This window comes from Sparus aurata, chromosome 14 (assembly GCF_900880675.1).
Source record: "Sparus aurata chromosome 14, fSpaAur1.1, whole genome shotgun sequence".
Lineage (NCBI taxonomy): Eukaryota > Metazoa > Chordata > Actinopteri > Spariformes > Sparidae > Sparus > Sparus aurata.
In genome coordinates this window covers 3365495-3380494 of record NC_044200.1, presented here as the reverse complement: position 1 = coordinate 3380494, position 15000 = coordinate 3365495, and the positions used below count along the sequence as shown (strand labels likewise).

At 42.3% G+C, this 15000-nt stretch overlaps 1 protein-coding gene across 1 annotated transcript; it reads right to left on the bottom strand.

Annotated features, from left to right (window-relative positions):
- Positions 1–2796: 2796 nt before the first annotated feature.
- Positions 2797–13852, bottom strand: ldhba (lactate dehydrogenase Ba). Its single transcript, XM_030440135.1, has 8 exons — positions 13688–13852; positions 7277–7413; positions 6290–6407; positions 6036–6209; positions 5775–5948; positions 5526–5643; positions 4345–4468; positions 2797–3757 (listed from the first exon to the last, which is right to left on the bottom strand). The coding sequence occupies exons 2-8, from the start codon at positions 7403–7405 to the stop codon at positions 3590–3592; spliced, it is 1005 nt and encodes a 334-aa protein (XP_030295995.1). The 5' UTR covers positions 7406–7413; positions 13688–13852; the 3' UTR covers positions 2797–3589.
- Positions 13853–15000: the final 1148 nt, after the last annotated feature.

Below are 15000 nucleotides of genomic sequence, written 5' to 3'. Positions count from 1 at the left end.
CATATTATGTTGAACCAGACAAATGATCCGAGCAGCAGACTGAGCTGTCAACATTTCCCAGAAGAGCTGATGAATGATGCATTTCAGAACCTCCAGCAGCGGACAGCTCCGCAATTTGCAGCGCAAAGACGCAGGCGACTGTGATTGGCTGTGAGCTGCAGGAGCACAAGGTCACCTGGAGGAAATATAAAACAGGTCTGATATGAGTAAAGGCGTTGGGTCCTGCTGAGTAGGTGAACATTCACACTGATCCCTTCAGTGTTTGAACACGCAGAGATGAGACTCGTGGCTCTGGTCGTGGTGTGCGGGCTGATTGTTGGTGAGGATGGAGGAAGCGTGGGAGCAGCTCTGCCAGGATTTGACTCTGCACAGAGGACACATGTGACAGGTGGGAAACTTATAATATTACTTCTAAAAACACGTGGAAGGGTACCATGTCCAGTCTACAGTTACCCAAGTACTTGAATGCAATTTTGAGTCATTTGTTCTTCTCTTTTTAAAGTTTTTCTCACCCTGCGTTAAGAGAGAAATATTGTACAGGCCTACTTTTTACTTCTCGCCATTTATTTGACAGCTACAGCTCCTTTGAGGATTGACAATGACATACAAAACAGATAATTCACTTTGGATGATAAACAATGAAATGTGGATTCTAACACTAACTCTTAGCCAGGATTTGAGATAAATCCTCATGGAAGTTTACCCAAGCTTCCACCTCAGACAGCTCTGAGGAGTCTTTGTTCACAGCCCACATATCTTCTTAAATGAAAGTGCTAAACTACTATGTTCTTCTCTGCAAAACATATATTGAGAGAAATGTTGCCAACACGGGAATGCATCAATATAACAATAATAATAATAATAATAATAATAATAATAATAATAATGCACTCTATATCACATATTGCTTAATAAATATTCATTGCTTGTTTACTTTGAAATAACTGTTCACTAAGGTTTAATGAACCCCACAGTTACCATTTATTAATGATGGTTATTATGATGTGTTGCCGGTAAATATATGAACATTTTAAACTGGGTAATTCTCACCATTTGATTATATTTCTAGACATTTTTCAATGCATAACTTCAACTTTCAATCTGGGCTGTAAACCAATACAAAACCAGGAGCACATGTGAAATGACTTTGAACATTTTTATTCTGATAATAATAAAGATAATCTTTTTTTTTTAGAGCTGACTGCTCGAATGCTCTTATTGATTTTACTCATCACCTTGACAGCTATAACAACATCTCTCTCCTAAAATCACATAAACTGCTGAGATGTACTGATTATTTCTTGTTGACTTTTTATTCATGAAAGTCATCATGACCAATGATATCTTCCATACAAAAGCTCTGAATGAGCTGAAATAAATGAATTCATGAATGCACACAATAACAATCGTGGTGACTATGAATCATCAGCCCATGTTTGTAGAGTTGACTGTGTTTGGGCTCTAGGCTGCTGCTGGTGATGTTAAATCTCTGTTTACTGGATGAATGTGATGCTTTCCCAGTAGTGCTGCCAGCTGTGGGCTGATGTTTGCGTCTGTGCTGCTGTGCTCCTCAGGATCAGTCCTCTCAGCACTCAGGAGGAGCAGCGCAGGAGAGTTTTTGGCAGAGGATTCCAACCCCTGTTTCTCCCTGAGAGAGAATGAAGACCAGCGGCAGCTCCTGTGCAACGACCGCAGGAGTAAATTCAACTTCAACCCGTTCGGCCTCCGCTTTGGGAAACGCTACAACGGCTACATTTACAGGAGAGCGGTTAAAACAGCCAGGACAAATAGGTTTCCCCTCCTTTCTCTCTTCTCTAGAGAACTGGATGAGCACTGATGTTTCTGTGAATTAAACTTTTGGACCAACCTTCACTGTGAAATGATTTTAAATCTTACTTCATTTTCTCTTCATCCTTTCAGTATGAAACAAATCCAACAAACAGTCCAGTAGACTTGTATGATGAAGGGAAAGGCTTCCTTCATTTCACAATAAAAATAATCTATGGTAACATTAAAAGACAAGTTCTATTTTCTGCAACCATAAGATGGCACTGCAGACAGCAGACAGAAATCCATCAACAGACCGACTGAAGATTATTTTAAATATTTCTTTTTTTTTTTTTCAAACAAAAATACAAATGAAATAAAAAGTTGGCATTTATGTATCATGTTTGATTCTGTTGAAAACTGTGCTTTGTAAATGTGAAAGTCGCCCAGTAAGTGCATGACATTTCAAATAAAAGTCACTAAATGTGACATTTAAACTCAGTCATGGCTTTTTACAATTATTGCAACATGTGTCATTGATAATAAATGCCACATCAGGAAATGTAGTCTTCTGTCATTTAAAATGAAACATTTGAAAGGAGCTCACAATGTGTTCTGTGGTAGATCATTTTCCTTTAGCTAAACTTCTTTGCTCACATGTTTGTACCTTTAGAGTGTTAATTACACTGATTATGAGCAGGGATCTAATTACCAACATTAATTTAACTCTGATTAGGACTCTCGTATTGCAGCGTTCTTTTACATATGTTTAGTTTAGTTCCTTTACTTGCTGTGGACATCACAGCAGCATCAGTGCTGCTACACACCACAGCTACCACATGTTTCTAGCAAGACTCTAATTTACAACACCTGTCAATGACACTGTGAGTCAGTCATGTCAGACCTGTCGTGCTCTCTCTCTCCTCCTGTGATTCATCTCTTACAGGTGTCAGCATGAACACAAAGTGGGACTTTTTGAGTAATTCTAATGAAATAAAACACTGTCACACACACTGTCACACACACACACACTATCCTTCATGGCGTTCAAATTTATTAAGTTACACATTGCTTTTTTCCAACACAGTTTACAACACAAGGTCAGATGGTCACAACTGTTGTTTGGAAAAACAACTGGAGCTGGACGTTTCCACTCTTCCCTGCTGCTCCTTCTGTCTTTGCCCACACTGAGGTGAAAAAAAAAATCCACCCTCAAACTCACAATGTCACAATTTGACCTAAGTGTGTAGGCGGCTGTCTGCCAGGCAAACTGTAGAGTACCACATTTTGGTGAAGGCAGGAGGAAAACAGTGTCCTTGAGGATTGTTCAGGTCTTGCTCTGCAGGGAAACTACAGTTGGACTCAGTACAGTGAGCGGTGGAGGAGGATAGTGAAGTTTTGGTTCTCTGGGGGTTGTGTTTGATCTTGATCCTAACAGCTTAAACACAAGAATCCATAAAGAGTACACTAACACAGGTCAGCTTACATCTCCTAACACAAACACAGGTACACAGCGACTTCAGCCTACAAGCTGTCGGGAAGCAGATGTGCTCATTTTCTAAAGGAGCATACCAGTGTTTTTTACACTTGAAGGTGTCGGTTGATTGACAGGAAGTAGATGGTGACATGAGGCAGCACTGATATGAAAACAAATCAAGCAGTGTGACGTAGATGTAAAACTGGCAGTTTTTAAAAAAAACACTGGTACTGTCCTTCAAAATAAGAGCAATACAGTCTAAGAGAGAGGGGGGGCGTCAGAAAAGGAGTGTGTGCGTGTCGACAGGCATCTCTGCATCATGGCTGTGTGTGTGTACGGGTGTGTTCAGATGTCCTTCAGGTCCTTCTGGATGCCCCACAGAGTGTCGGCGCTCTTCTTGAGCTGGGACACCTCGGCGTCCGTCAGGGTCATGTTGACTACGCTGCTCACACCGGTGTTGTTCAGCACGCAGGGCAGAGACAGGAAGACCTCCTCACCAATACCATACATGTCCTGCAGAAATACAAACAGACACACACAGGGTTCGGTAAGGAAGCTCTACGAAATATACGAAGAAAAATCATAACAAAAACACAGTTTATAGGCGTTTAAAGGCTGCGGGGTTATGTGCAGCCTCCACAAAGAAGGGTTGGTTTTCACCGTTTCTGTTGGTTGGTTTGTCAGCAGGATTACATAGAAACTACCCAAGAGATTTCCATGAAACGTGGATGGAGGATGGGTCTCAACTAACTTTTCAAGCTAACTTTTGGTGCAGATCTGAATAAAGGGACATATCCAGGTATTTGTTCTCACTCTCAGGCATATTTAGGAGGCTGGTATTTTGAGTTAGTACAATTGAATGCAGATCCAAAGAAAAATCTGAATCTAGCTGGTGAAATAAAAAACAAAGAAAGTAAGAAAGAAAAAGAAAGAAAGTTGCAAACAGCTTCTTTCTGTTGGCTCTGGGCTGTGTGCAGGGCTACATTACCATCAGGCACGTTAACTGCATATTTGCTTGGGAATTAGCACCACTAAAGCACAATATCAGCTGAAAGGGTGTGTGTGTGTGTGTGTGTGTGTGTGTGTGTGTGTGTGTGTACCTTGACCATGGTGGACACAGGGTGGACACGGCTCATGTTCTTGATGATGCTCTCGGTCAGGTCTGCCACACTCAGGCCGATGGCCCAGTTGGTGTAGCCCTTCAGCCTGATCACCTCGTAGGCACTGAGACACAAGCAGCACTCTGTTACTGTACACTGACATGCCATTCATTATAATTAGTAACAGTCACATTTTCAGTAACTACTTCACAGTATGTATTTTCAAGTGACGTTAGAATATTCATCATAAATACATCTGAAAGCAACACAAACGACATTACACAAGGTGGTTTACAAATGGACAACAAATGTTGCCAGAGCCATGGCGGATGACTGGTCCTCAGAGTCCAATGCTTAACATAACTGAGTCGTTAATGCACATTAGCCTGCGCTCATGAAGCTTGCATTAACTGTGCCAGGGCTGGAGGTTATATTCCCACTGAGACCACTTGAACTAAAAACTGTAATCACTCACGGCTCAGACTACAGACGCACTCTCAGACGATGTTAAATAACGACGCGGAGGATGAATGTTCACGTACACGAAAGCAGTTATCACCAGATTGAATGTTCTTGTCTCTATTGCAGTGTGTGCTCTGAGAGATACAACTACAGGCTTCCAGCCCCAAGTCTCTGGCTGCGTCTCCTGGATTCATGCCAACAAAAACAGCCGGATCACTCTGGATAAACTGACCTACATAGAAAGGATCTGTACTTGTACGTGTCTCCTCCTCTGCTGTAAGAAGGGTGTTGGCTAACACTATCTGACGAAAGAGTTTAGCTGCAAGAAGGAAAAATTCTACTTTTGGAGGCTTTAAAAACAGCGACAAAACCGACAGTGCTCCAGAGTTTTTGACTCACCGTGAAGACTGTCTAATATAGTTTGAAGCTCAAGAAAGGAAAGCTAAACACTGAAGAAACCCTCCATGACTGATTGTATTGAGTCACAGATTAAGGTGGAACAGGCTAGAGGAAATCTTGTCAGGGCCGTGGCTCTTTCCAGATACATCAGTCCAGCGTACTGGATGTTCAACGGGATGATTAGAAGTTACTCAAAATAAAAGACACCTAAATATGCTACACATTAAAGATTAAGATTAAGTTTTTCTGAAACCTAATCCTGAAACCTCTGTTCATACTTGTTGCCTGTCTCTCACAGTCAGTCACACAGACCACAGTACCTGTCCACGACGGCCTTGTGTGTGGCCTTCCACTGTTCCTTATCAGCATCGGTGCCAATCTCAGGATTCAGCTTCTGCAGGTTGACCCCTGCTACGTTAGCACCGCTCCACACCGGCACTGCAATAGAAACACACAAACACAGTTTAACATCACTTTAAACATCACTACCCTGATGACGCTGGACGGACAACCTATCTGACAAATATTCCTATCACTGTTAACTGAGTCTGATCCCTTCGAGTACCCACCGCTTGTGTCTCCGTGCTCTCCCAGCACCCAGCCGTTGAAAGAGGTTGCGTGGATGCCGAGGCGTTCTGCCATCATGTAGCGGAAGCGGGCTGAGTCCAGGTTGGTGCCGCTGCCAATGACACGGTGCTTGGGCAGACCGCTCAGTTTCCAGGTCACGTAGGTCAGCACATCCACTGTGGAGGTGCGTTACAACCAGGGGTCATTGATAGGCAACATACATGCAAACAAACCCAGAAGATCATGTGTGTTAGTTTACTCACCAGGGTTGGAGACCACAATCATAGTGCAGTTGGGGCTGTACTTAATGATCTGGGGGATGATGGACTTGAAGACGTTGACGTTCCTCTGCACCAGGTTGAGGCGGCTCTCTCCTTCCTGCTGGCGAACACCGGCCGTCACCACGACCAGACGAGAGTTGGCTGTCACTGCGTAGTCTGGAGGAGGAGGACAGAGCGTGAAACGAGTTTCTTTCATTGCCACGTACAGTGCAGATGTATGTAAGCTAAGTCCTGACCTTTGTCAGCGACAATCTTGGAGGTCTTGAGGAAGAGGCTGCCGTGCTGCAGGTCCATCATCTCTCCCTTGAGACGATCCTCCATCACGTCCACCAGAGCCAGCTCATCACACAGGTCCTGTTCACATTTACAATATGTATCTCAGTTTCTTATCTTAATGGTCATGCTAATGGTGCATTTCTAAACATCAACTTTACATTCTCTACACCTAGTATTATCATACATCATGCACACAAATATCAAATACACTCTCAGTTCCACCAAATCATTTCAGTTTAACATAGTCATCCCTGAGCTTCCACAGCTTGTCACTCATATCTAATCAAACTTGCACAAATGTATGAAGAAATATTAACACCATATACTTGTATATAAAAAATCATTAGAAAAAAATATATCTATAAAGATAATAAATCCCTCTTGCGCTCCATGCTATATATGAACATAAAGCATTATGTCTATTTAATGTTGGTTATGTGTTATCTTATAAAGGGATACATTTTGATTAAATATTGCTTTTGTACATACAGTACATGTATACAACTACAGGGGCTCATATAAGTATATATACATATATATATATATATATATACATATATATATATATATATATGTATATATATATATACATTTATATATATGTGTGTGTATATATATATACATATATATATATACATATATATGTATATATATATGTATTTGTGTATATATATATATATATATAAATATATATAAATATATATATATAAATATATATATATATATATATACATATATATATATATATAGGACTAACCCTAACCCTTATGTATATGTATATATATATATGATATGATATAGAATTTGTGGCCATTGATGTAAGAGTGTTGGATATTGGTGAGATATATTCTATTACATATGTAGTTTACACGTGAGACATTGTATTCTTGTATGGGCTCTTATATTTCCTCTGTGGTAAGAAAGTTGATGCTCAGTCTGTGTCTTACCCGCAGCAGGATGCTGACGGCGCAGGCCATGCCCACCTGACCCACCCCGACCACTGTCACCTTGTTCCTGGGAGGCTCAGCAGGGCTGCTGGCCAGAGGGCTGATGAGCTTCTGCAGCACTGAGGACATGATTGCAGCTGCAGGGAGACACAGAGAGGACATGTCCTGGTGAGCAGGTCCCACAGCACCGCCGCTCAGACAGGAAGACTAGACTAGACCTGAATGACCAAACTAGTCACTAGTACATGCAGAAATAGCCGATCTTGTCACAGTGGATCTTGATCTCTTATGTAGGTCATACAGAGGCATCAGTATTAAGAATGTTTTATAATCAATTAAAAACTCCTTGTGGTATGTTCAATACATTTCTACGGAAGAGGATTAGGGCCACACATGAATTTTTTTTGTAGTTCTGACTTTAAAGTCAGAATTCTGAGATTAAAGTCAGAATTCTGAGAAAAAAGTCAGAATTCTGAGAAAAAAGTCAGAATTCTGAGATTAAAGTCAGAATTCTGACTTTTTTCTCAGAATTCTGAGATTAAAGTCAGAATTCTGACTTTTTTCTCAGAATTCTGAGATTAAAGTCAGAATTCTGACTTTAAAGTCAGAATTCTGAGATTAAAGTCAGAATTCTGACTTTAATCTCAGAATTCTGAGAAAAAAGTCAGAATTCTGAGAATAAAGTCAGAAGTCTGCACATGTAAATTTTTTTTGAGTTCTGACTTTAATCTCAGAATTCTGAGAAAAAAGTCAGAATTCTGAGAATAAAGTCAGAAGTCTGCACATGTAAATTTTTTTTGAGTTCTGACTTTAATCTCAGAATTCTGAGAAAAAAGTCAGAATTCTGACTTTAATCTCAGAATTCTGACTTTAATCTCAGAATTCTGAGAAAAAAGTCAGAATTCTGACTTTAATCTCAGAATTCTGAGAAAAAAGTCAGAATTCTGACTTTAATCTCAGAATTCTGAGAGAAAAGTCAGAATTCTGAGAAAAAAGTCAGAATTCTGAGATTAAAGTCAGAATTCTGAGAAAAAAGTCAGAATTCTGACTTTATTCTCAGAATTCTGAGAAAAAAGTCAGAATTCTGACTTTAATCTCAGAATTCTGACTTTTTTCTCAGAATTCTGACTTTAAAGTCAGAACAAAAAAAAAAATTCACATGTGGCCCTAATCCTCTTCCGTACATTTCCTGTCAATCAACTTAAAAAACTGCTGATGAACAGTAGAAAACAAAAAACAAAGCAAATATCTCTGTCTAACACACATAATTCTCTTCATTGGAGAATCAGTCAAGTGTCAATGATGACAAAATAGTCCCAAACCAACAACACAACACAACACAACACAGCCATCCTGGTAAATAACAGAAACGCAAGTAGTCAGAGTGAAACCCCAGGCCCATCCGGCACAAACACTTACAGGAGGATGAGCAGATGGGCACCAAGAAGCGAGACATCGTGACAGCGACCGAGTGCAGGAATCCACCCAAAAACAAGTGACGCCTGACTGAAGCTCAGTGTCCATTTAAATACTGAAGTCTAATCAGGTTTGTGCAGGTTATCACGTCCATTATCACACCCATCCCTGCAGCAGAGTCTGTGCTGGATCTGTGACATTGACTGTAGTTATCATTGCTTATGGTGTCATCCTCTGACACAAGTCGGCTGATTCAGAGCCTGACGCTTATCACAGGATACGCTCTTCTCTGGGATGATGCATGAGGCCGGACTTCCAGAACAAGCATTTTAAATTTTAATAAATGAATCAAAACTATCCTTCTGCAGCCATGAAAACATAACGGACCAGGCCTCAGATGTTAAGAAGATCTAGATCTGACGCCTCCCAACCACTGTCTCCTGAAATCCAGTAGGAAACACTGAATTTCCTCATAGAGGCAAAGTATCACTAAATCCTTCTGTTGAATACTGCAGTGGATGTGAGTGGTCTCTCCTCCAGCTCGGGTCACATGATGCATTCGAGTCATCACAGGAGACAAATGTCTCTGTGAAATCAGTAGCCTTTTAGCATTAGCTCGTCCTGCTCAGTCGTCCCCTGAATCCACACACTTTACATATCTCATCATTTATACCAGATACTCTGTCAATGTAACTTGTAAACTGTGATTGTGTAGTTCTGTTCTTGACATCTACTGCATGTCTGTCTGTCCTGGGAGAGCATCCTCCTCTGTGGCTCTTCCTGAGGTTTCTTTTATCGTCCTTCTTTTTGCCCTGTTAAAAGTGTTTTTCCGGCAACATGGCAAGTTCTTCCTCACTCTGATGGAGGGTCTAAGGACGGAGCGCGTCGTTCACTGTACAGATGGTAAAGCCAGCAATGTGACTGTGATTTTGGGCTGTAAAAATAAAAAAGCCTACTCAGCCGTATTGCTGTTTGTGACTGATATTACAGAACATATGCACCTGAAAACAGAGTGAAGATCGATGCATTATTTAATCCCAGAAGTGTAAATGTCTGAACTCTCCTCCTGTTGGCTGACCCCTATCTCCCTACTCAACATTCCGTAAAACCTTAGTTCTGTTTTGATGAAGAGCCCAGTTGCGTCAGACATTACGTATTGTACAATTAAAACATAGAGACTTTTCCCTCCTCTCTTGCAGATCATGTGTTGTTTTCCGTCATAACTGTAAAAAAAAAAAAAAAAAAAGGCTTCCACAACAGCGACGACATGTTTTGCTCTCTGGTCTACACTGCGTGGATCTACTCAGGTGCAGCAAATTGCACTTATTGCTGCCGTTGGTCTTCTTCTGTGTTTTTCTCGGTGGGTTGCAAATCAACTTTCAAGATTTCAGATTCAGATTTAGTAAATGCTGCACTCACTACATCAGTGAAAGCAATGTGGCCTCATATCATCAGCTCTTTCTGCGGGGTAGAATTTGAACCAATAAAGATGAATAGCCGATGACATAAACTCCCCAAGATTGGACTGGTAATATATCAGGCCGATATATGTCAAAAAGTAAGATGTCAAGGAGCTGAAACTAAAGAATGTGCCCACTACAGTAAGGTCTGAACAACCCAGTGTTTACTTTGTTTTCCTCCTTACATTGGAACCTTGTGCTTGGGTAATCAGATCATTTGCCTCAACCCAGCTGAAAGAACCACACCACATTCACCTTCCACTTTCCGTCTGTCACTGGCTTCACATTGCCTTGACTGTGGAGTCAACAACAATGATGCAATATGATCACGGTCAGCTCAAATAATCCTGAACAGGCTATCATGTAATAATGGCGATGTATGTGCTTGGCTGAACAGTAGCTGATGGACTGGATGAAATGTCTGGATGGTTTGATACATCCAAGATGATAACAGTCCAGCAGCTCATCCTATCAGGAACATGTTATCAACCAAAGATTATATTGACGGATACAGAACATCTTATCCCAAGATATGCAAGCTGCCACAGTCACTCTATCTATATGTTTATCATTTCCTTCAGTACCCTACCAAATCCTGGAAGAAAGATTTGCATTTCCACATTTGCCTGCCATCTCCTCTCAGAGCCCGGTTCTGCTCGAGGTTTCTGCCTGTTAAAAGGCAGTTTTTTTCTCGCCGCTGTTGGTAAGTGCTTGCTCACGGGGGACATGGTGGTTCTCTGTAAATCCATGAATGTAACAGTGTGGTCTAGACCTGCTCAATTTGAAAAGTGCCATGAGATGACTTTTGTTGTGAATTGGTGCTATACAAATAAAATGGACCTGACATCCCTCCAATTAAATAACCATTCTAATAATCACCTTAAACATTTGTAGTTCTTCAGTGCAACAATGCATGAGAGACAAAAAGTTACGCTAACACATTCCATTTCCTGACGAGCTAACTGCACAACACAGCAGCCTCAGCCCTGAGCCGTAAGGGGGCTTCATGAGAACATCAGTTTTACGCAGCTGTATTTGAGAGAAATGACACAATAATGTTGCGTATCTTTACCTTCACCTTATGCTCTTCAATTTTTTACAAATGCTTAAACTGCAAAAGAATTATTATTCATGGAATTCTTGTAAATGTAGTGTGGAGCCTATGGATGAGCTGTGTGTTTGACCATGCCCTGGACCTAAGTTTGGACTGAGCTCAGGGTGGGCGGTACCAACAGTGTAAAAAGCTCATTATAGAAATATTATAAACTCATTTTCCCTACAGGTTGAATTCAGTTGGAGCCAGTTGTGTCTGGAGAACCTGGACAGCAGCTCTAGTCCTGCTGTGATGTTGGATCATGAGTGTGAGCGAGGAAAGTTCCTATCCTGTTCTACTTGAATTTACTTTTCTGATTTGGTTTTATGGGACTAGATTTTACTATATTTAAGGCCACAACAAGCAAAGAGGCCAAATCCTGCAATACTGTACTGAAGTAGTTACTTAGAGCCGATTTAACATGTTGAGACCTTCATTTCTTTGAGTGGGGACATAAACCTCCTGTCCTACTGATACAGTTCAGTACAGTGACAGCTGCCTGCAGTCACCATACCAGTGTTCTACTGCTTCAGAGGAATTTATATAGACACGTTAGGGAAATGAAATATACAGTGATGAATAATGTTACTGTCTGTGTTTCATATAACTGGCCAGCCTTATCTTGAGCCATTTGCACGGTAAACTGAAGAAAGTAGACTTAAACCACACACACACACACACACACACAGTCACAGTACATCCACTTCTCCCTCCACACGAGGGCCACACTGAAGTATCCACCATGAAAACACCAGTCCATTCTCTATCCACTCACACATACCTCCGTCTGATGGCTCTATTCTCTCATTTTCCAATGTTCCCACGTCTTTTTTTCATTCATATTTTACAGTGGTAAATGCCAAAGATGCATACTTAGGACAACACATTATATCTGGGTGAGAAAACATCAATAAGGTTGTTACAAAATGTAAATCAACAACGTACAGCTACGTACACACAGGTACATGCAGCCAGTCTATTACTGCTTCTGCCTTTGTGCTCGGCAAGACAAACATTTGGTCAAAGTGTCATGAGTTGGTTTTGTCCTTCAGAGGTAAACTTCCTGCCACACACACACACACACACACACACACACAGCACTGATCAGGTGGTTGTTCCGTCAACAAGTTTCAATATCAGCCGGGCGACAGCTTTTCATCACAGCGGTCAGGCTGACCTCCACTTATTAAGAGACGGAGGCAACCAATGAGTGGAGCACGAGACAAAAACAAGCGGTGGGTCAGCTGTACATTCATATCATGCATGAAGTGAAACGCAGCACTGTTCAGCAAACACGCAGCAGCAACAGGCCCACTGAAATCATATCAAGGTCAGGTTCACTTTCAAATGGGTCAACAAGACGAGGCAGCGCTCACACAGAACTGGGACCGAGTGGACCGGTGACGCCAAGGCTGATGACTTGTATGTCACTAATCTGTCACTATTGGTGTTTTTATAAAGCATTGTTACACAGCTGACTGTAGGTGGATAATGGTCGCACTAGAGAGAGTTATATCAGGCCGCCTGTTTAGGACACCCAGTGATCACCACAGAGACCCCTGAGGGTCCCGGGGCCTCAGCTATCAGCATGCAGACAGAACAAAGCCTGCTGCCCTGTCATATCCAGCCTGCTGGGACCGGCTGTCCCCAAGTTCACATATCAGTCCATATCAAGGTCAAACTGGCACTGGTACCCAAACAGGGGCAGGGGGAGGTGGTTCCTGTCCAGATTGTCGCCCTCCTGGCTCTATAAAAGGTCCAGGACTCCTTCAGGAGACAATGGGACTGCTGAACAACACATTTCTCACCACCATCTCGCTCATGTGACTGAATGCATGTGTGGGAACAGCCCAGCCTGCACAGCATGATTCTGACTGGTTTCGGTGAGGTGACCAGCAGCCTTTGTCCCTGTGTCCTCTGATTCTAGTACAATGGAGGTTACATAAGAGCCGGGCCTGAGCGGGCCTGAGCGGGCCCGAGCCCTGCCGAGCATCACCGCCCGGCAGGGCTCCCTGTACTCAACTGTGAGCACAAGAAATATCTAACAGAATATGAAAGTCAGAGCAGGCTTCTGTCGCTCCACAGGACCGGACCGTGAAGGGGAAGAGTTCAAGTTCACTGCGAGTTCACGGTGTTTCCTGCCTGCGGCTCCGTGGACACCGTGTCCCTGACACACACACACACACACACACACTGCACACTGCACACTGCATATGCACAGTGTCCAACAAAAACCCGACAGTCTCTATCAGAGAGCAGAGCGGAGCAGAGCTGGGCTCCAGCCCCGGCCCATCAGAACCCTCTTCACTGGGGTCCACACTCCGCACGCGGTCCGGTCTGTCTGCAGCGCGCGCTTCAACTCACAGCATCCATTTCAGCTCAGGCGGTTAGCACGCGCCACACACACACACACACACACACACGCACGCACACAATACCTACATTTTTTTCGCGGATGCTTCTAAATGTTGATAGTCGCGGTCCGGTCCGGAGGAGACGGTGCGGCGGCTGGCAGAGAGATGGAGCGCAGGGAGAGAGTGGTGAACAGTAAGCAGCGAGGAAGAGGAGGGGAGGAGGAGGAGGAGGAGGAGGACGAGGAGGAGGAGGGGGGAGCCTCGGTTCACGTGTGAGGAGGGGTACAAAGTAGAATGTCCAGCTGTCGTGTGTAGCCTACTGTACATGTCTGCTGAGGAGGAGGAGCTGCAGATTACGCGGCTGTGCATCGTGTGTGTGAACACAGCGGACATGGAGCATGTAGTGAGTGTCCCGCTCACACTCACACCTCTGCCTCCTGCACACCGTGCTTCATGTGTAGCTCACAGTTCTGCTGTCTGTCTCATGAACACTGTCAGTAACCTGAACGCATCAGTCCTCCTGCATCACAGGAGCTGTGGCTGCTGAGGACAGCTCCAACATCCTGTCCTCCTGAGCTGCTGTCACTGGAGCCACAGTGTCCACCCACACAGCTGTGTCCGGACACACCAGACTAATCCAGATGTGTAACAACCACATCTGCAGTGCTTCAATTAACATCCTTGAAACAAGCATTAGTTAACAGGTAATGAAGCCTCATAAGTCGACACTGATATGTGTTAATGAGACCATAACGGGTTGATAGCAGGACCATAAACACCTGTATTGTTATAAGACATTAATGAGCACTTATAAGACACTTGTAAACAGTTAATGGACACGTACGATCGTTAATAAAATTGCTTTAATAGCGTTAGTAGATACTTTATGGAACACGTTGTGCACAGTGTACCAACCTCCACATATGCAGCTCATAAACAGCCAATTATAAGAAACTTGTGGGCTTTTATAAACGTTCTTAAACAGTCTATGACGTTTCTGTTAACAAGTGCTTAAATGTTTTAATGTCCAACAATAAATGTGCTTTAAATGATTGATACTTAGATAGTATACTTATTCACAAATATCAATAATGAACATCTTACAAGGACTAATCAGAGCCTCAATATCTATTTACTCACATTTATTACAAGGACCTTATTAGAAATAAAACTGTGAAAATATGATAACTTCATTCTGATGACGAGCAGTAGTAACCATGTACATTTAATTGAATCTATTAGCTACAGTTTTGAGGACTACTTTGCTTGATTATTTCCAATTTTTCAATATTTTAGTGTATTACAGAGTAACATGTTTTTCTTCTTGTTCATCCATATGTATCTATCAGCTATAGTCACTCTTCCATACATTATACTATATTACTGGTTATGAAGATTCTT